Raw genomic sequence first — 23,443 nt, 5'->3', positions numbered from 1 at the left:
TAGCTGTTGCCTGGGGCTGGATTTTTTATCTAGGGATAGCAAAGGTTTTATGATTGTTTTTCTTTAAATTTTAGTGTAAAATGCTAAATTAGCTTGTTGCTAAAGTAATTTTAATTAACCACCATTATTATTAAATTAAATTGCATTTATTTTTAACCGTACTGGTATGATGATTCAAAGGATAGAAGGAGAATTACATGCCTTAGTTCATGTTCTGTTCTATTCTATTCTATGTTAGAAATTGCTGTGCTATTGTATTTTAAATACCATAATATTCCATACATACATTCAGAGTGCTGAGTTATAGGAGCTGATGAAACAGAATCCAGGTAGTATTTCTAATGCATTTATGAAAAGCTATGCAAAAGTCACAAATCCAATTCTTTGGGAAAACCGCAGTTCATTTATCCTCCAAAACTTATTGGATATGTTTCTTTTCAGTAGAACTCTTTCAGATTCTGTACTCACACTGCAGTATATCAAAGCTTCTCACAATTTTTTCATGCTGACTAGATTATTTTTAAAATCCTGCATGACTGAGCACAGCATTAAATGGCCAAAGCTAGTTTCCTCTCTACTTATTTCGACCATCCCTTTCTGACACAGAAACATGGTCTCTCACATTTTAATATTGAAGAGACTGGAGGAATGCTCAGTCCTGTCACATTTTAATATTGAAGAGACTGGAGGAATGGGAGGAGTGTGTTTAGCAAGGGATAAGTGTGTAAATGAGGGAAAACTTGTCACTGTGATGTAAAAATGGAAATCACAAGAAGAGAAGACTGGTATTTAATCAGGTAAGAAGACTTGGATTTGGAAAGGGAATTCAGGACAAGACAGGACATAACAGAAAAATAGGTGAAAAGGCATAAAGAAGCAGTGTAGTAAGGCAGCAGTGGAGAAGGGGTTTCAGGCTACTGAACCAGTGAATCCATCAGAGGTTTGGGATAATCAATAGTTGCACAAGTACACTGGCCAAGGAACAGAGATACAGCAGGTAGGAAAAGCTGCTGATAAGATGCATAGGCCATCTCCCTCTAGAAAAGTGGAGAGCCCCCAGGGTTTCTGGGCTGTGGATGATGTGGGTGTGATCCCACCAGGCAGTCTGTCATGTTAGTTCATTGTCTGTCTGTCTGTCTGGAGGATGCCAGCCTGCTGCTGTGACTAGTTTCTCGCTGTCTCACAAGCAGGGTTCTCATCTCTAGTTGTTAAGTTGGTGACATATTGAATCCAATATAGTATCCCAGAATAGAATTTCTTCTTGGTTTGATCTTTGATCAATCTAAGAAATTAAGTTTTTTTAAAAACAGCGTTAATTAAAAGAAGACTATTCAAGTTACACGTTAACTGAACATTAAATGTCCAGTTAAAAGGGGGAAAAAATAGTTTATCTACATAACCTTAAATTGCATCTTTGGTGAAATGCATTCCTTAGATTGAAGCTTGAAGTTGTTAACTTGCAAATTGACTATTTTTTTTTTTTTGTAATTAATACACAAATTTAAACTACTTGTTAAACTTTAGAGATGCATAATTGTCTGGCTAGAGTAAGATTTCATTTTTTGTCCTAATTTATTTTAAGTATAATAAATCTTGACTTGAGAGAATAATTTATGTTAAAGTAAAAATTTAGTCATTATCAAGTGGCAGATAATCTCTTATTTCTGAGTTATCCTTGCATATTTAAATAGGCCTGTCAGAGATTCCCAAGTAATAGGATTTGACTATTTCTAATACAATCACTGGCAGCTACTTAGTACTTAACACTTACAAAAAACTAATCAAATTTTGCAATATGCTTTAGTGCTTGTATGGAGATTTTTGAAATGAGATAGTAGAATTTGTAGTGATAACACACAGAGAAATGGTAAGTAACTTTCCATACTGTACAGAGGAAAGGATAACCTGAAGTACATACAAAATACACAGAGGTCCATGGATGTGGACCCTTTGTGCAGCTCTTGCCATTTCAGAAAGACGCCTTGGGGTGACTGCTTAGTTCTGTGGCATTGTCAGCTCAGCACTCAGGAACAATCAAGAAGGGCAATTAAAAATGAAAATAGGAAAGGACAAGAGTGCAAAATGTAATGGTTTTCTCTGTGAATCTGTGGTGCATTCAAGTTTTGAGTCCTACATGGAGGCAACTGAAAAAAAACCTGAGAAGAGGGTGAGCAGGGTTGTAGCATGGTTTCCAGGGAAAGATAAATAACAAATAATTCCAGTATAGAAAAAAGGTGTCAGAGAGAGGCAGAACAGAGATCTGCAAAAGTACCCATGGCACAGAGAAGGCAACAGGCAAGGACTATTACCACTTTCTTACAACTCAGATACAGGGAGGTTACAATGCATTGCTGAATTTAAAATATGGCAAATAGAAGGTTGTTTAAATGTTATCCTAGGTTATGAATGTGCAACCAAGTAACAGGCTTGGAGTACACAGAGCTTTTTGGGTATGTCAGTTTGGGTCTGATCAGTTTCTGGGTCTCAGTGCCACAGGGAGTTGTGAAGCCTAACAATACAAAAATGTTCAAATATGAATGAGAATAATTGCTGATTCATGGTGGACAGGCCTATTGACTACAGTCCTCTAGGATTTAATTTCTGGTCTATGGCCCTCGCTGATTTTTAGTAGCTGAGCAGGTAAGGGCTATTCTTTGCTGGTCCCTGTTTCCTAAACAGTCACTGCAGGGGTTTTGGGTCTTTGGTCTGACAGTGTCTACATTTCTGTGTGAAACAGCCCTCTTTTCCATTACTGCAACAGAAAATCATTACTGATTTTTTTTTTTCAAATTAAGCAGTCATTTAATTTCCTAATTCCTTGTGGTTAAGAATAATAAGTGTAGAATTGGGTGTAGAATATTAGAAGTTCTAAATTCTACTTCTGCCTTCTTGTAGGTTGTTTCATTTGAAAACTCTATTAAAATGTTAAAATAGTATTGTTAAGAGGAACAAGGCAATCCTTAATCTTCATGACTGTGCTAAAAAAAGCACTTGTTTTGCAGTTAAAGAAACCTTTAAGGCATATGAAAACAGCAGTTAATAACTGAAAAGCTGAAAAATTATTAATTTTAGCGTTTCCAGTCAGAGCTAACTTAACTGTACTTCAGGTATTTTCCTCCAGCTCTTCATAGTTCTCCTCTGTCTTTCATTTAGTTGACATAAACATGTCATATGAGTGATTTGGTCTCATTTAAATTGCCAGGGCACGACCTATGCAATAAAATCAACTATAAGTTCTAATTACCCTATTGAACAGTGAGGTATGTGGTTCTTCTAGAAGGTTATATGACTAAGTAGCTCAGTCAAAGGACATATATATATAAAAATCACTGGCTATTAAAATGGAAGATTTCATTTGTATTAAATTGCCATTGATTTTTGGTTCAATGGTGAAATACTTCTTAAAAAGTTCTTTGTCTACTTCCCAGCAGCATTATATTAGTAAAATTAATGTGTTAGATGTCTTTATGGAACTTGGATACAATTAAAAATTGCTATTCAAAAAACAAAACAAAAAGTTGTAAACTTGTAGCATTGGGAAATTTATTTTCTCTTAGATTGTTTCCTGGCTATAGCTCTGCATACTTAATATGCTGTGAGAGCTGAGCTGGTTTCTTTCCATATCATAAAAGGTTTTGAAATGTTTGAAAACCTGAAACTGTTAACATTTAATGTGCTGTGTGTTGGCAATTGATCCCTACCAAACAGCATTCTGCAATAATAAAAAAAAAAGTTAATTTTAAATTGAGGACTCTGCATGATGCTGAGGAGAGAATGGTTTTTAAAAATGCCATTTTTTTATAACTTCTGTTCCACCATTAAGTCAGCCTGAAACAACAAAACTATGATGATCTAATTAAGGAATAATAAGGACTGCAAACAACAAGGAATATTCGCTTTACAGAGTCTGTTATGAAATAAATAGAACCAGTGTTAGATCAATTTTCTACCTCCCACTGTTACTGTTATCTTTTCCACCAGTTAGTTCTACCTTTCTGCAAGAATTGTGCCTCACTGCTGTTACGTCTGTTCTGAATAGCAATTCCAGCTTTCGGTTTTTTATTTTTTACTCTTTGCTGGAAGAGTGACTCTCTGCTATTCATGTTACCATTTAAAAGCTTAACTGTGGCATTAAGTCACTTCATTCTCTGTCCTGGGAGTTGAACTCTCTGTTGGGGCATGTTCAAGCTGCTACTATGCTGCTACTTATATTTACTGCTTACATTTTCTGTTGCCTCCCTTTACTATTGAGTGCTTTATTCTCAGACTAATGTAGTTGTTACTGTCCATCCAGACCTAGTAGTTGCTGCTCTTATTTGTCACAAAGCTTTGTTTTTATCTCACTGATAAAGACAGAGAACTGTGATGCTTGTTTGTCACTGAATAAACAGAGTAAAGGCAGAAGGGGAGCTGATCTGACTAAGAAGCTACAGCAGTAGTTAGTTATTTTTCAGAGTAGATCCACATTACATATTTACTCTTTAAAAGAGATATTGCAGTTATCAAAGATGTTTACAGCAATATTCCCACATTTGGCATTTTAAGGAGATTTTTTTTATGCATAGGTATTGACGAAAATTAAGATAATGGACAAAAGAAATTTGATAATATAGTTCTTTGTTATTCCTCAAAAAAAATTCAAAAACTGTTTAGCATTTATTTTTAAATTAAACCTGTGAAGCTATACTGGCTGTATCTGAAAGAGATGCAACTGCACATAAACTACAGTGAATTAGTCCTTAAATAATATATATCTAGCCTTCACACTTTTCTTAAAGTATACTAAATGGCTTGCTACGTTTTTAAATTCATTTGAAGAATTAGTGCATCATAAAGAAAGGCCTCAAAGTTTATGTTCAGTTTGGCTCTTAATTATTTTTGCAAGACAAGTTGAGGTAACCTTGGCTGTATTTTTTTATAATGGCGCGTTAAAAACTCTTTCTAAATAGCATTCTCATTATCCCATGCTTTGAGAGAGGACAATCTGTCTCTGTCATAGCACTGGAGAAGATGTGCGAGACAGGATTTATCAGGTGGGCTGATCCCTTTGGAAAGAAGTTCTTTCTTCTTTCTCTGAGGAGAAATATAAATGGCATGAGAAAATGCTGCATTAGAACAATTATTTAATAAAGCTGGGTGGTCTTCATAATCTTCTTTTTTATAATAGGGCATTGTTTTCTTCTAGTAGGTGGCTACTATTGTAGTTAAGTACAAGTTTGCCATAGAGAAGATGAAGATTGAGGAGGATATTTGAAGACAGGCTGTTGCAGCAAGAATCTCATATTACTTTTTGTGATTAATGGCCTACATGGAACACAGTTTTTATAAGCAGGACACTGATCTGCCCCATATAATTTTAGTTATTCCTATACTTGATATTTTTATCCCAACTTCCAAATATTTTTACACTACTTAATTCATATTTACTACTCCACATTGAGAGAGAAAATAAGAGTATACTTATCCTGGACATTGGATGTTATGTACTGCTTTTTTTTTCCAAATTCTTGCTTTTCTGTGCCAATAAAACATGCAGTCAGAGCCTAACTATGCAGCTGGTAGTTGTTAGCCAATGCATCTGAGTAGGATAGAGACATCTGAAGGACCAGTGCAGTCCATGCTCTCAATGACCTTGAAGTGACATCTCAAGGGAAGCAGGTGGCTGTGGTGATCTCAGACTGTTTCATAGGCTTTATGTGAAGTGCACTCATAACTGGAATTATCTGATATCCTAAATCTTCTTCTAACCAAAGAGTGCAAGTTTTAAAAGGATAAGTGTAAATTCCTTTTCTTAAACTTAAGACCTCTCTCAGCAGTTCAAATACAGAGGGCATGACATTAACTAGGTCACAATATCACTTAGGTAATATCAGTGAGTACAGGACTTTATACTCAGAGCTGTTCCAGTTTCTTTCCCTGGAAGACTGAATGGAGTGAAAAATGTTTCAAAAATGTTTAAAACATGTTAACATTTGCTAAATGTTTTAAAATTTGCTGGCCATCTTAGACAATTTGTTAGGACTCTGTGTTTATATTTGAAGCACTAATTTGGTGTCAGCACCTAGGTAGATGTTGAATGTTTAACTTCATTTTGCTTTTGGAGGCAGCTTGTAACTGTCAATTAACAAAGAAATTCCTCTTATCTACCCATGTCTGTGGCATGATTTGTGTCTCAGCATGAAGTTGGGTGGTCACTGACTGATGACTCAGTGTAGTTTGAGCATTCACAATATATCCAAGGGCTGGCAACATTTTGATGTCGTCTACAACACAGAGAAGACAATTAATTTGAATATAGGACACTAACAAATTTTTTATGAACTGGTTAGTTTTTTAAGCCATGGAGGAATCTACAGTTTTTATTCATCTTCCTGCACTGGGGCAATATTTCTTCAATTTTCTTAGTAGGTATCATTTATATTTGATATTTGTACTTGTTCTTTCATATGTTGCCTAAAAGCGAAAGTGGTTTCTAAGGGAATAAAAGGCAGTATTGGCCAACAGTGAGATAGAATAGTTTTTATTTGCTTCTTTTTATGTAAAGCAGCAACTGATTTAGTAAATAAATTACTAAATCCGTGCCTCTGAAACAAGTGAAATATACTGATAGAAAATGATTGCTACCTTAAAGAGTTTTAAAGGGATTTTACAAAGTGCTTGACACACAATGCTTTATAACCAAATGAGTGACAGCTTTGCTATTTTGCTATTTGGTAATCTTAAACTGTTGGTTTTTTAGCTGTAAAGTTTTCCCTGGGAAATTCAGGCACAGAGAGTTCTCAAATCATGCGGCAGATTGCTATGAATAATGTTATTAACATTGAGTAAGACCAGTTTTTAAGTAAAGCAGCTACTCCTTTTCCCCCAAAGGACAAACCCAGAAGCTAACAAAGGAAATTAGATTCTCTGTATCTGCCAGCACATCCACGACTGTAATAAATTCTGGTACCTGTGAAAGTCACAGCAAAACTCACACCCATGTGAGGCACAGTGCAGCCAGCAGAACAAAAAAAGTTCATTAACTTCTTGGCCTCCTGATATTTTCAGGCTTCTGAAATAAGATTTCCATCTAGCTAATATTGTATGACAGTGATGAAAAGCAGTGACATACCCTGGTTCTTCTGGCAGAAGCATGGATATGATAGCAATTGACCCTTGGCACTCTTTAGAGCAGAAATGTCAGGAAACAATGAGTCAAGCTTCACAGTGCCAGCGGGCTCCAAGGTATGTCCTGGGGCCAAGGCAGGGAAGTTACAAGGTGGGAGATGCACTGTGCATGTGGTGTGGGTTTGTTTTGCAAACCACTGGCTGTTGGTGTCCCGCGGATCCCTGGCTGGTTGGTACTAAAGGCTGCATTCCCTTCTCCCCTCTCCCAGACGGCTCCTGGCAGGGCTGTGGTGAGTATTGCCTCCCCCGGGCAGGTGGCTCGCGGCAGCAGGAGAAAAATTTTAGTTTTAAGCTCTTACTCTTTGTATCTAACTCCACAGGCTGCTGTTTGCAAATTGGAGCAGCCCTGCAAGAGCGATTGCAGTAGCCTTGGCAATGAGGTTAACTGTTTCAGATGCAAAATGCATAATCAGATTTTGAAGGCTGAATCTGGAAAGAGTGCAAAGAACTCTTGAAACGCAACGAATTGCCTGCCAATGAGATGAATTGCTCACACACTTTGTTACCATCAGTGTTATTCTGGGATATGGGTCCATTTGACAACAGCTTTACTTGCAAAGTCCCAGCTCACTGGGACAGGAGTATGTTATATTAACAAGTAATATGTGCTTCATCTATATTATAAATTAATGGGTAAAAAATACTTCTTTTTCAGGTAATAAACATTTTCTTTTATGCTGTACTCAAAATTAAGATCACAGAAAGCAGTGTAGATGTTAGATTTTTTAAAAATAAAAATATTATTGGGAAAAATGCCTCACTTTCTCAACTTCAGAGATAAGATATTCCCTTTCAGTGCCACACTTTCCATAGAGCAGTTTTATGGTCCACTTGTATTGTGTATATTTATATGCAGCTACTTGAATGCCACACTAGAGTTATCAAACTCTAACAATTCCTTTAACAGCACACTTTACCTGTTGGAAAAGCCCCACTGAAAAGCTCTTGACAGATTTGCTATGCATGCTTTTAAAATGATTGCTGTGTTTTCTCTATATTCTCAGCAACTAATATGCACCTGATCTTTTACTCTTGTCTCTGTATCACCAGGCCTCCTGAACCTGTTTACAGCACTGTGAACAAACTGTGTGATAAACCACCTTCTCCTAGGCACTATTCCCCTGTCGAGTGTGACAAAAGCTTCCTTCTTTCAGCTCCCTACCCCCACTACCACGTAGGCCTGCTCCCTGACTCTGAGATCACCAGGTACTGCATGCGCTTCTTCCTCACCTCCTTTGTTAAAGTGCATGAACATCACTGGATTTATCTCATAGTTTGCATCTTCACCATAGACCTTTTTCTACAGCTTGTGCTTATTTTTAACCATGCTTTCACATCCGCACCACTGGGAGATACATGCTACCTTGGTATATAATTTTGGTCATCCAAAATCCAGTGATGAACACAGGCAATGTTCTGATCCATTGGAATGGTGCTCTAAAATAGGTTACATAATATGTACCACATTTTGCAACTGAATTCAGTGTTTCTTTCTCTTTGAGTATGGAAAGTGACCAAGACTTCACTGAGAGCTGTAGTAATTTGTTTTGATTCAGTCACTTTATTCCTTTGTTGTGCATACTTAGTTCACTGAGCATCTTTGGGTTTACAGGACAGCTGCCTAAGCCATTCAGAAGAAATAGAGCAAAAAATAATCACCTCCCTCACCAAATCATGGTTAGGAATGCATTTAAAATTCAGCATTCCCTAGGCTAACTGTGCTCCGAGAGGACAGTTAGGAAAGCCTAAAATTATGAACATTTCCATAACCAAAATAATGGAAGATCTTTTTGTAAAACATTGTCAGTGATTGCCTCCTGATAAATATTTAATGAAGGAAAGCAGACTGTCCAAAACCTTGCACTAGTGTAACCCAGCTATTTTTCTACAGACTACAAGGATAGTAGTAAACCCTTTGCAAACAATATTTGGGAGATAGAAGAAGAGTTAGGCACAATTTTTCTAGAGTCCTTCCTCTGCTAGGAAAAATTCTACCATCTATATTCTATAACAGAAGAAAAATAATTATGTTTGGAGCTTTGATCATAGGCATTTTCTACAGAAAACATTTTTCAAAGCAAAGAATAATGTGGGAAGAGCAGAAGTGTGTATGTGAAAAGTGAAATGGTAAATTAATGTAAGATACACTAACAGGAAGGAAGCCCCAGGGATTAGGAAGACAGCTGTGAAAGGCATTGCAATACTATGAAATAAAAAGCTCCATTAAAAAAGCAAGAAGACAAATACTAGCAGATACTGTTACAGATGTGGCAAAACCATGCAGAAGATGTCAGATTATTAGAATGAAAACTGTGCAGTTTCTAGAATTTGTAAAAAGATGCTTAATCAGTGGTCCAAGTGATTAGTCAAGCTGTTCAGCCCAGTACAAGTTTGAATGAAACAAGTTTGAGTGATTATTACAAGGTTTTATAAACGTGCAAATATCTGCACAAGGGTATGGTTGTGTTCGAGGGTCCCAGGACAAGGGAAGAGATGAGAATCTTGAACTCCATGTTTCAGAAGGCTGATTTATTATATTATGTTATATAATATTAATATATTATATATATTAAAATGCTATACTAAAACTTTACCAAAAAGAATAGAAAGAAAGGATCCATCAGAAAGCTGGAAAGGAAAGGAAGAAAATTATAACAAAAGCTTGTATCTCTCAGAGAGTCCGACACGGCTGGATCTTTGATTGGTCATTAAGCAGAAACATCTCACATGGACTAATCAAAGATGCACTTGTTGGTAAACAATGTGCAGACCACATTCCACAGCCATCAGATATTTTTGTTTACATTTCTTTTCTGAGGCTTCTCAGCTAGAATAGGAGAAAAATCCTAGCAAAGGATTTTCTTAAAGATATCATGGCACAAGGGTGCCAGGCACTAACAGAGCTACCCACAATATTTTAATCTCCCTGCTAATGTTGCCTTAAATTTCATAGGTGGGCAAAAAGTTGTAAAATTACTCTGGTTCTTTAGGTAAAGAATAAATATGAGTAATTTATCTGTGCATGGCAGTTCTTCTGAGGTTTTAGAATGAGACAATGGAAGAGTTCATTATAGAAAGACTCTCATAATGATCCCCTTGGAATGAAAGGTTCCAAATTGAACTAGAAAGTTGAGTGAATGGGTTCTAGTGGATGTTGGGGCCATGGAGTTGTGTGTCTTGCTAACCACAGAGAGAAGTAGTTCATTGCTGAATGATTGAGCTCTCTAGACGTGACTGCTATGGAGAGAAGTTGGGAAAAAAGATTATGTTAAGGCTGCTTCCTGCAGCCACATACTTAGAAGTCATTAATCAGTAGAGCTCTGGAGGGCTCATAAAACTAGGCCATTTTGGCACCTGAATGTATAATTCTGTACGTTCTTTTGCTTTATGATTGACTGAATACTTGGTCATCAGATACTGGATAGCCTGACATCAGGACTTGGAAAGCTGGGTATTATTCTACTGAGTATGAGTTAGCAATTCCTTTAAGAACAAGGTTTCATTTATCTGCATTCTACTTTGATATAATTTTGATCTCTAGTCCTTGTATATTTAATGAGTTTGTTTAAATCATCAGTCCAACAAAAACTACAAAAAGAGCATAAAATATGAGAAAAGACACAACTCGTGGTTAAATGTTCTGTGCTATACTCCGCTACATGCTGTTGCAGAGGCAACTGATTACTATAATTTGTAGTTCCTTCACACTGTGAAATAACATTCAGATGGAAAATATGACAGTTTCCCATATTCTCAGTACTGTCATCTTTTCCACAGGACTCTGAATAGTTGAGTGTGGAGGAAGACATTTGAAATAATATTTCAGCAAATGCCTTTGGTAAGGAAAGTGACAGCTTTACAACAGATCATGATTCAAATTCCAAATGGACTCAGTATTCACAGTTGGAGAACAGATTTTAGAAAAGCACTGATCTAATTTTTACTCTAATGCAAGTGGCTGTTCTTCCAAGAGCCCTAAATTTCCCAAAGGCAGTGTGTTTCAGGACTGTGTTTTGTGGAAAATTTTGAAGAATTCATCTAGTAAAAGACCCTGGTTTAAATCCACAGTTGTGATACCACCATCTGTGTGGGGAGTTACACTAAAAAAAAGCCTCGAGACACTGACCAAGTATTTTGAAAGGTGCCCTCTACTCACCTGAATTCCTCAAAGCTCTTTTCCTCCACATTAAACACTTCAATGAGCTCCAGTCAAAAATAAAAGTGTACCTTGCTTACTTCATGCAGATTTCCTAGAAAGAGTTCTGCATCAGCATTTGTGAGCCTCAAGTTTGGGGAGGAAATGACAGGGATTATTTACTTAGTAATTACAGTTATTGTTGTATCTCAGTGCTCCAATATTGGGAATCTGCTGTTGATCTGCAGGAAATTCAGTTTGACAAATGACTCTTCCAGAGGAAGAGGAACATGATGCCATATTCTCCCAACTGAAATGTTTGTAAGCTGGCCAACGCCTTTCAAATTGCTGCTCCAGATAATTTGTCAGCTGCTCCTCAGATGATTGTTTTGTCAAGGCTCATTAACTTAATAGGCAGAGAATTCATAGGGCAAAGCTTTATTTGTCTATAATAAATTCAAGTTTATAACCCTGGCTTTTATGGTGGCATGTCAACTCCTGGGAGATTTGGAGGTCTAGAACAATGTGCTTCCATTTTAGGATAAGTGTAATTAGTTTTTTGATTGAGTTATCGGTTCATATGAATTGATATTAAGAGAAATATGTCAATGTGCCACAGCTGAAAATCTGTACCATTGAAGTCAGGAGTAGAGAGAGAATTTTGGAGTAGTGAGTTTTCCTTTGAGAGCGCTATGTGGGAATGGATGTGGAGTATTCATGTTCTGGCCCCTGTCATTATTAACTATTATGTCTACAAATAGAAGATTATTGGCAGTGAAAGGAAACCACAGCTCATGGATTTAACCCTCTTTCTACAAACATGAGAGTTTATTTCAACGCAGTGTAGCACAAAGTGTTCCCAGGCTTTGCACTGAGAACTTCATTGCATTCCCCTCTACAAAAACACACTTGAAAAATGCTTTGTTTTTTCCTAGAATTCACTTCCTTGTTTTCACTCAAATCTTTCTGGCCCTCTAGTTGCCAGTATACTTTTGGTAAAGGGCTGCTCTGAAATTGTTGGCTTTTTTTACCTTTTGTTTTTACTCTATAGGTATTTGCTTTTTTAATAAGTCTCTGATCATGTGATTGCATGGGGTTTTTTTTTTAGTATATGTAGGGAAGGAACTAATGGTTGGGTTTCATTTCAAGATATTTGATGAATCAAATTAATAACAGCTGTTTTTAGAAACACCTCTACTTTCTTTGAGATGGGGATTAGGGAGAGAAGATAACATTGGCATGAGGCTCTAGGGCAGAGTCTTGAAGAAAATTGTGTGCCTTTGCATCAGTATTCAAGGGTAACTGAGCATTGTGGAGCTCTTAAAAGCCACAGGAGTAAAAGTGTGCTGAAATGGATGCAGGCATATGGGTAAGGAGACTGCAGTGTCCAAAATCTTGATGTGTGATGCTGCTTCCAGTGTGTGGCACAGAAGGGTCACTGCGCTCCTGTGGTCTCTGAGCCAGCCTGGTGCATGTGTGCCCTAAGCACTGCTGCCTGTGGTCCCCTCACATAGTTTTAGGGATCCTGGGATCCCTCCGCAGGCTGTGAAGGTCACTGAGGAGGTGCTGATGCTGTTCACAGAGCCTGGGAGGAAGTTAAGGTAGCTGCACTGAAAGGTGTGCATGGTGAGTCTCTCTGGTAGCCACTCTCTCATTATTAATATCTGCACAGCCTTTTCCTTCCCACTAACCTGCTGGGAGCAAGCTTATTGTCACAGTGATGCATATAACTGCACTTGTGTGTGGCTGCCTTCCAGGGAGGCTCTTGTCATCTTTATTGAAATTCACACTGTAGGAGTACTCATTGTCCCCTGTTCAATCCCATGTGTTTAATATGGGAGTTATATCTCCCAAAACATTCTCGCCATATTTTGTGGTTTTGAAATGCCTGGCAACCTGAGAATGGAGCCTATCAAACAAGTAGTAAAATAGCAATAATATTATGAAATTGAGTCTTCAATTTGGCCCATGTAAACACAACCACCTTTATTGAATTTAAAAATAACTTTTAAAAAAATAACTGCTACTGTTCAATTCTCTTTGTTTGCCTGGGTTTTGTTTGTTTGTTTGTTTGGTGGGTTTTTTTGCTAGAAATTTCAAATACAAATTACAAAGTGGGAAAACAGTCTGTTTAGGTCAAGTGGATGTAAATACTCAAATATTTAAAACAAGAATCAGAGCAGATTTGTCATTCTTATTTTAACACCTTCAGCTCAGCCTCTGGACTGATCTGCATTTTACACAATCTAGCCACAGACAGCAAGCTTATATATAGTGAAGTACTACTATTAAAAACATTGCTTAAAGACAGTGGAGGGGAATAAATGCACAGTTATTTCTGTGGATTTTTGAACATAAAAATAGGCAATACCGAGGTTCAAGTTATTCAGTGTCAATGAAAACAAACTAACCTTATAGTCACAAAAACTCCCATCTTTTGAAAATATAAGATACCTGGTTAAAATAATTCTTAGTGAAGCACCTCCCTAGAATCATAAGGTAGCATTTAAAGAAGAGAACACTGTGGATTTTAGTTTTGAGAAGTGATTTTAAAGGCATACATATACACAAATTTAGGCATTCAGAGGCACAGAGCACATAGCAACCCCTAAGCAATTTGAGATTAAACTGGTCATCACAAGGGTTGTCTTGGGTGCTGATGTTCATACAGATGGGAATTGAAGCATCTTGTTGTTGATTTCAGTGAGAATCACCTATGTAAGTGGTATAGCCTTCACTCCCTGAACAACATCTTTAGCAACTCAAGCACTTCTTTAACTCCTAGACGTCTCTAAAAATAAGCCTGGAGACCTTGGTTCACTCGCAGGAGCACACATCACAGTGGATGGCAGGATGCAGCCCAGATGAATACAACTACATGCATGTTATGCTTGAAAGGGTTGTGCTGCTTCTGAAAACACCTTCAGATCTGCAAGGTTTTATAGTTCTAAAGGAAAACACAATCAGCATAAACTGTGTTGATTAACTGTCTGCAACTGAAATGCAGTGTTCAACGTAGATTGTCCCTGCTTGTGAATCAGCCTCCTGAGGCCTTTAAATTATTTAAGGATCTTTTGGAAATGATAGAAGTTAATTGTGGATTTTCTTTATCACTTTCAATTAACAAATTAGAAAGTCTTAACGGGAACGGTTTCCTATAATTTCTGTTTAATCCTGACTGAAGTGTTCTCTTCAAGTAAATGATCCAGTCATATAACTGTTAGGGTTAATGAAAGAAAAATGATGCTGCCTTTCAATCTCAGCTCCCAAGCTATTTTGCATGAGTAAATCTCTGACCCTAATAAGCACCAACATTCCCATAAACTCACTTAAGTGCTTCTGTTTTTTTCATTAGGAGTCTTGTATTTTGGACGCTATTAATTAAAATTGCTAGGAAGATGCAACTTCCAAAAACTCAGAGAGATGCTTGTAGGAGAATCTTAACCTGTGAAGGCATAAAACCTCTACAGTTCAAGTGTTTAATTAGGTAAAGTTGCAGAAGCCTTTCAGGTTTAGATGCAGTGCTTCAGGTTAGTGCTGCTGGGCTTTATTTGCAGTTGTGCTGCTGACTAATTTTCTTCAGTTGAGCAAGTCACTTAATTCTATTTGCTTTGCTTTGTCAGTAAAATAATCCTCTCAGTTATATTAAGAATAATAACTATGATCGTTAAACAGACTAGAATACAATTTTTTAAAGAGAAAAATTAAGGTATTTGTTCTGCTCTGTCATTTGGGAAATGCTTCATATTTTTTTAATATGGTTTGATTTTCAGAGATAATGTGCTTTCTTGTGCTACATATCTCTTTTTGTTCACAGTCTTCACCCATGAAAATTAAACTGTATATTCTTAGCTTATAAAATGGACAGAAATATTAATTCAGCTCAGTTAAGTAGCAGTATTTTCTTTACTGTGTCTTTAGAGAAGAAAAAAAGATAGTTCTCAGTAAGAAAACATCTTTAAATCACTAGTATTAAAATTTTCCTGCTGTTTTGATTACAAGCAGAGCTACAAAGAGACATCTGTGAACAAAGGAAAGATGTCTCCTTTATTTCCATGCCTGTCAGCAAGTTCTGAGTCTCAGTCTCTAAGTAAGTCACAGAAAATGCTCCCAAAGTATCAAAAGTCAGTCTCTGTGTGTTTTTTCTGTATTAATGGTGAAGACTGGAACCAGGAGAATAGAACAAGTATCAGGCTATTTTTAAGGGTTTTGTGCCTAAGGATTTTGGCCAGAGCATTCAGTCACCAGGCATGGGGAGCCTGGTCAACCATGACCCTCCAAATTGAAGTTGTGCCTGATGTCTGCCTCAGAGGCTGCTGTTCACCACTAGTGCTGCCTACAGCACTTGCTGTCTAAACACAAGGTATGAAAATATCCCATGAAAACCCAGCCAGTTCCTAAACCAGTTCACACAACAACTATCTTGTTTGAAATGGTCATTTCTGTGAGATATGTTGTTGTTTTCCATGTACATAACCAGCCTCTCAAACATCTCGTTCTGCTCTCTGAAAATCACCTTGGAACAGTCCTTCCAAAATGACAGAGTACTAAAACTCCAAATACAATGTTCAAATTCTTCTGAGTGTTGGGAGAAATTTAAACCCATATATTGGTTCCCTTTCTGGTTCAAGTATATTCAGAATAAATGACAAAAATTTATCAGAAAGTGTCACTCTGCTAAGGAGTGTTGCAGTAACAAGTTACTGGAGCCATTCACTAATTCAGACTTTGTCCACAGTGACAATTATTACCTGACAACTGTCTAAAGGCCACTGTGAGAAATAGGTTTGGAGATTTCAGTTTCATTCCTGTGGACAAGTTTCCACATCATAAAAATCATCACTTCATCTGTCACAGTAATTGCTAGAGTCTTGGCTCATCAAAAAAACCAAGAATAAATTTAACCTGGAGAACAAATTACTTTTTTACCCCATGAGAGAGTTCTTTGAGCTTAGAAATTAAATATTACTGTGGAGGCAAGGTAGATAAAGGTGTGGTGTGGCTCCCTGTGTTGTGTCTGTTGGGAGAAGAATAGTTTCCAGAGTTGTAACTGCACAGAAAATAGCAGGAAAGCATTCTGGTGAGAGCAAAGAGCTGGAAACTGAGAAATTTGACTGTGCCACTGACAGATTGTATGACCTTGGAAAATTAAAACTTTTTCAATTTTGTCCAGTTGTGAAATGGGTGGCAAGTGTCTACAGACACTCTCAGCAGGCCTTGGAGTTCAAAGATATTTCCAGCAGATGGAGATACGCAAGAATTTCTGCACTGCATAGAGAAAGAGTGATCATTAGTATTAAATAGAGTGAAAGAAGGCATCGTGGAAAGTGGGTGGGACCTGTTATTACAGCACTGTAGTTTGTCTGGGAAATGTGAGAGAATTATCACAGTAATAATCATCCTTCCCTCAGCCCTGCACTAGTCTTGTTTGGCACTACAGTTATCCCAGTGGAATAACATAGTGCTGGCTCAGGCACCCACGTTGTTTTGTATTTACTTACCACCATTTATTTTTGTTGAAATAAGCTCTATATGTAGATATTTTCAAATATGGCCAGTTCTGTTCATTTTGTCAAGTCAAATAAGGTCTAACTTGACTTTACTTTTGTGATGTAGAAATCAGGAGGAAGCAGTCTCTGAGTCTGTGCTGGGCCCATGACACTGCAAGCCTATTGGAGGACAATGTTTTGGGAGGTGTTGCAAAATTCAATGAGTTGTTTAAATTGGATCCTTCTCTCTTGTAGTTGGTGATTTCACTTTATATCTTCAGTCCAAAAAGTATAAAATGCTAATTAATGGAATAGCCAGAAACAGAAATATACTAACTTCAACAAAACTCCAGATGTCAAGGGATCCACATCACGAGTTTACACTAGAATTTCTACATTATTTTATTTTCCTTTTCTATTTTTTCCCCACTGTCACAAGATACAAGTACCTTTATGTGTCTATAAAGGCCAATAACTATTTCCCATTATAAAGGGAAAATTGATTTTAGTAACCAAAGGTTGAAACACAGAGGTCGCTTTTTCTGCCATTTCTTTGTTTGTCAAAGGCCATGCAACCATCATTAAGAGAAATGTGATGAAATCTGTTGTTTATTTCTGATATTACTGCAGAAATAGCTATTGATCAGTACTGTTTACATTTCCTGTTTCAAAAAAGCATTTATTGCTCTTTGAAAATATTGATTATATAACTGGAACCGTCTACAGAGACTTCAGAGTGATACAAGTAATGAAAACCGTAACACTCAAAACTTTAAGGTGCTTGTTTAAATTTGAGCTGGACTGAAAATCTCAACATAACTCTGGGGAGTTGTTCCCTGATTCAGTCTGACAATACAAATACTACAAAGGAGTTTATCAAAAATGGGGAAAACAGCAGAGAAGAAAACAAGAAGAAAACAATATAAACTCCCCTTTACCTATATAGTACATTTATGTATGTGTGCTACAGTTAGGAAGTTGGTTTTAAATGCCATCTGAATAAATATCATCCTTATTTTAGTTTAAACTTTCATTTTGGTATGGAGAGGATTGCTGAACTTCTTTTCATAATTATTTAAATCCATTTTGATGGAAATAAATCTACATTTGTGAGAGAATTGACTGTCATAAAATAAAAGATGGGCTTTCAGATAATCTCATGAGTTAGTCCAACTGACTTCCAGTAAGACACAGATTTGGAAGTACCTAAATTACATTTTAAAAGTGAAATTTGAACCAGTCTAATACAGGCCAAAGATCTATGGGCAATAATCTCCATTTAAATTCCACCAAAGTGGTTTGGCAAGCACTTGCTTTGCAGACCATGACAATTTTGCTCCGTATCTCAGTTTGGTTATTATATTTTCCTCCTCTTCACCTTTCAAACAGAAAGGAGCCTGAGCATATACTTGCTAGAGCCCTTTACCACCCCCCTGTAACTTCCTAATTAAAGCTATTTCACTCCAGTTCATTCATCTCAATATTTTCTCACTTTCCTGTTTGGTGTGAGAAACAGTAACTCAGTCCTTCACAAAGAATATTTTAAAAGCTATCACTGTGGGGTTTGGGTGGTTAGAGGTGTGCTGTGTTTTTGACCACCAAAATTATCTTGTGATTACTGGAAAATTATTTGGTTTTTTTCTTTTTTATTTTGTTGTCTTCTAATGATATAACCTTAAGTGAGATCTAAATATGACTTTAAATCTCAAAAATTGCTGTTGTAGATTCCATTTCAGTTCAGAATATGCATTCAGAGTTCAAAGGATAATTTATGTTATCCCAGCACACTAGGATTGTGCCTATTTCCAGTCAGTTTCTCTTCCAACTCCATGGCTTCTCTGACAAATTTGCACTGTAATTTTTTCATGTTAGTTCAATATTCTGAAAGTGTGTGTCTGTAGGAAATGACAAAGTCATTTGTGTGACCAACACAACAAATGAAAGCTATTCTGAATTTACTGATTATCAATGTCTCCAAAAGAGAGGGTCTCTTTCTTACTACTGCCTCTCTGTGGAGAACCTTGGGACCTGAACTAAAATTCCTGGGGATTTGAAAGTACTGAAATCTCGTTTTGAAACTGAAAAAGAGAAGAGGGGAGATTCAGAGTTAAAATTTTTGACAGTGTGAGTTACACATTTACTGTACTTCAACATAATTTCTTAAGAGTATTAATTTGAGAAATAGTAAGGGATGGGCAGGGGGCAGGGAACAGAGAAAAGGGGGAGCAGAAATATGGATGCTTATTTATTACACAGAAGTATAGGAGAAATGCAAAATCTTGAGCTTGAGTTTTGGTAGGAAACATTGAAAAGGCCAGGAAAGAAACTGCCCTTGATAAACCGTATGCACACATGCAGAGAGAGATACTCAATGCCAATTTGCAATAGTGGGACACATTGACATAGGAGTTCATCATAAGCCATAGTGATTATAAGCTGCTGTATCCATATGAAGTCACTGGGAGGAGGTTTTCTTTTTGTTCTGCCAAAAAATAAAATAAATTAAAAAAAAAGTGCATTTAGTATGCAGAAAGAGTTACAAGCTCTAAACATCTCTGAATTTTGTAAAGGTCTAGTTATGTAACTGACCTTTCTGGGTTGAACCTAAATTTAGCCAAGTTGTCATTGTAAATTTGTATGTAGAATTTGTTAATGTTTTGGGATTTAAAAGAATTAATTCTTTAAAAGGTTTTTATTTCATTTTTCAAGAACAGCACCAGAAGCAACTACTTCATCAGATTTTTTTAATAATGCTTATAGTGCATAAAACTACTACTGCTAGTGCAGAAAAAGCAAGGTCAGTGAAAGTGACAAAATATTAAAATACATTTTTTTAGCTGACAAAGGGAAGAGGAACTTTTAGGTTGACTTTAAAAATTTTAAATTTCAATATTGTTAAGGAAATACAGGAAGAGAAACTTCACGGTCCCCAGGGAGATGCATAGGCAATGTCTTTTCCAGAATATTTCCATACTCCATGCAGATAATGCATTGTTTCACAGATAATTGGAGTAGTTTGCTTTATCTTTTCAGGATCATTATAATTCTTGTTTTTATGATGTTGAAATCACTACATTTATCAAGTGGGAAGAAGGGAAAAGAATACAACTCTAGCAGCTGAGTTCTAAATAGCAATGACTGTGCAATCAAGCTTTCCCGAATAGCAGAGTGAAGCCATCATAGTGTAGGAAGAAGGCACGTTAGGATGTGCACCTGAGCTGCACTGAAGCCCACATGGGTGGAGTACACAGCAGGGAAGCCAAATACCACTTGCTACTACTCACTGGTAGTGCCCTATGCAGCCCAGTGCAGCACCAAGCTGGTTCCAGCCCGGGTGGGTTAGCTGATGAAGCAGAATAACCTGCTGCCAGTAAATGCCCACACTGATTAATAGCTGACTTGGGCATAGTCAGCAACATGTAGACAGTTCAGCTACTGATCTGATGAAGGCTGTGTAAACTATAATCAGAACTCAGAGCCTATTCAAGGCACAGTGACTAAGAGTTGCAAGTAGGAGGACTTGTGTAGTATCTGTGGTAAGAGCATGGCTGTCTTGGAAGCAGAAGTCATACAGGTTTGGTTAGGATACAAACTCACCTAATGCTGTCATTGCACCATGCAGAAGATAATTCAATTTTGATATTTCAGATTCAGGAGTATGATTGAAGGTTGTTCATTTTTCCAATCAAACCTTTACAATAATTTCATTTATTCATCCTTCAGTCAAAGTCTATAAGAATTCTTGTCTTACAAAGACACCTGAAGTACGGGATGAATTCATGAGTGTCTTTGAAATTATAGGTGCTGCCTAGAATACTGAGATTCAAATGAAACATCCTGGTTGGTATGTCCACAGGATTTAGAAAGGGGAATTTGTAAAGAGAGGAACTTTACTCATAATGGAAATTGGAGTGCATTTTTCCTAATGGATTTTGCCTGGTTTCCAAGGTACTTCTTGTAATCATCACTCAACAATTACCATTCATATTGGTATGCCATGGATTACAAGAATAGGTCTTTCAGCTAGGGTACTCAGATTGTTCTTTGGAACAAAATATCAAAGATTCAGACCTTTCTGACAATGATAACAGTATCGGAATCATGTTCAACTGATTATTTTTCCTTACTTTTCTTTTTTGTTTTTTCTTGTACAATACCATAGTGATTTGAATTAATTGGAAGACTAGAGTTTTATGTTTTGACAAAAGTGGGATTAGGCAGCAGGTGTCTGCAAAGGGAGAACATTACAATACTAAAACCAAATTATATCTCAGCAAACACAGGAGAATTACGTGACTCTGTTAGAGTTAAACCAAGAATAGCATGGCAGCACAATTCTATAAGCAGTTTTCATGTTGAGGCTGGGTGCCACACAACATGACATCATTTTTCGTAGCATCACAACAACTATTTCTCAAAAGCCTTCATCTGTTTAAAGGTACTTCGGTGTATCCTTCTTAAAGAATACCATCACATGGCAAATGATTGGAATGGTAAATCTATTTGCTGCTGACTTAAATCAAGCAGCATGGCCTGTTGTTTATCAATAAACTTTAAAACACAATGCTGCAAATATAAAGTTGTGGTTCTAAATAATCACTAATATAATAAGGGGGATTTTTATAAAACTGAAGTAAATATGCTCTTCAGTAAAACAGAATATGCTGTGATATTTTCACACTGGGTTTCTTTAATTTCTTTCGTGTTTAAATTTTCCAGTTCTACTATTCTTGCATTACTACTTCAAAATTAAAGAAATCATTTTAATTTGTTTCAATTAACAGAAATGCAACATTGATGCAGCTTGCAAAATTATAAGATTTCTTCAGCTTGCACACAGCTTTAATTTTGTCTACCTAAATATTATTCCAATCACTGTGAGAGTGTGGACATGTCATGTATCTTTGTTTTCTTAAGAGACAAGGAGATGGCAAATGGGGAAACTAAATAGCTTTACTAAGGTCCTCACAAAAAATCCCCTGTGAGGTTAGGAAATTTCAGACTCACTTGCCAAAAGGAACAACAAACAAAGAATACAAATCAGGAGTACCTTGTGCAACTTCAAATTTTAGTAGTGTACATATGAATGTAAATCAGTGTAATTCTCTTTTTGAAAAACTGACAGATCTTCATTTGAGTTATAAAATAAATCAGTGTAAAAAGGTGTTGATTCATAGACTGATTAACCAATATCCAGGAATTTGATAGTATTGTAAAGACCCTTTATATTTCTAAAGCAAAAATGAATTAAAGAAAAGCAAAATGAATTAAAAGAGGTCCTTATACATTCATTTAAAATATTAGCATTTCATCACTTAAGGCTTAGACCAATCTATGCAGAGAATAAGATGAAGTGTGATGTGAGAAAAAATGCATTGCATTTTCTTTTTTAAAATGCTGACAGTTTTACCTCTATTCTCAATTGGAGATGTGTTTATCGTAACATTTACTGTAAGAAACAGGTCTGGGTTGCCATCAGTGAAATACATATATTGAAATAATTACTCTTTTCCAGAACTAATTGACACATTTTGCTTCCACCTTTATAGCTGGGACTGATGGGAAGCAATCTCTGGTTTGTATAGAAAAGGATTCTGCAGCTACATTGTTATGACAGTTTTAATAATAAGATACAAGTTTTGATGCTTCAAAGATGTAGAATGTACCCAGGCCTGTCTTTGACCCAGAAGAGTAAAACAGGAATTAAACCATTGCAATTAACTCAGGTACAAAAGTTATCATTTTTATATCCAGAGGTCATAAGTAACAGAAGCTTCACTGGGTTTCTTGGTGTGTATTTACCAAACTGTATTCGTAGAATTCCACTGGTTAAAAATATTATTATTTGAGCAGGTATTTTCTATAATAGTAGACTTCCCTGGTATGTTGGAAGACAGGTGTAACTTGGAATAGTGTATCAAAGGAATTCTGAACGCAAGAACCTATTGCCATGGAATTTCTTGCCAATCTTGTGAATCCAAGATTTCAAAATATGGATGACCATCCAATGCATGGGCTTATGCTCCATATTTTTTTTCTATCATCTAATTAATCCATATTTCATATGTGAAGTATTCATTAATTTCAGGTACTCATAGTTTTTCAGCAGAACTGCTTTCTCTTCAAAAATAACACATGGAGAGCTGAAGCAAAATGCTGCAATAATAGCTCAGTTCATGTGCACAGGATAAATATGGACACAAGATACTCATGTTCCAAAATAGCTTCCTCGTGGCTATTTCTTTTTACAGTGCTAAAAAACAATAGAATTCTGATTTAGTGCTAGTTAAGGTTAGATGACTTGTTGGAATAAATCCAACTGTGGCCATTTGTGTTGATTGATTCATGTTTCCTTGTGCATCCCTGTCTGTTATTCAGCTGTTTTCTCTTAAGCAGCAGTCTTTTAAATTTCGGTGGACCCAGTGCAACTGGTCCTGGCCAAAACATGCAAACCAAAGCACAATAGTAAATGTAGAGGGAAATAATTAGTTGGTAGCAGAAAAGAGACTTACTTCTAAATGAAAATCTTTGTTTAGAAATGAAACATGAATGTAGAAGAAAATGGCAGTGTCTTTATACTAAAGTAACCTTGAAATAACCCAAGAGCCTTGGGTTTGCTGGCTTACTGATGAGAAGATTGTAATTATAAGGA

General features: G+C 36.5%; 1 protein-coding gene across 28 annotated transcripts in view; it reads left to right on the top strand.

Moving 5' to 3' along the window:
* Positions 1-23,443, top strand: part of DLG2 (discs large MAGUK scaffold protein 2) — a 982,417-nt gene that overhangs the window by 725,384 nt on the left and 233,590 nt on the right. For 21 of the 28 annotated variants that reach the window (XM_039718578.1, XM_039718592.1, XM_039718586.1 and 18 more), the window contains one exon: positions 8,218-8,373. The exons of the other annotated variants lie outside the window; for them this stretch is intronic. In XM_039718578.1, the coding sequence (XP_039574512.1) occupies positions 8,218-8,373 (156 nt within the window). The remainder of the gene's footprint in view (positions 1-8,217; positions 8,374-23,443) is intronic. 28 annotated transcript variants of the gene reach the window in all.

This window comes from Passer montanus, unplaced genomic scaffold, assembly GCF_014805655.1.
Source record: "Passer montanus isolate IOZ18808 unplaced genomic scaffold, ASM1480565v1 scaffold4, whole genome shotgun sequence".
Taxonomy (NCBI): Eukaryota; Metazoa; Chordata; class Aves; order Passeriformes; family Passeridae; genus Passer; species Passer montanus.
Note: the sequence above shows the minus strand (reverse complement) of the source record. Positions and strands in the feature narration are given on the sequence as shown.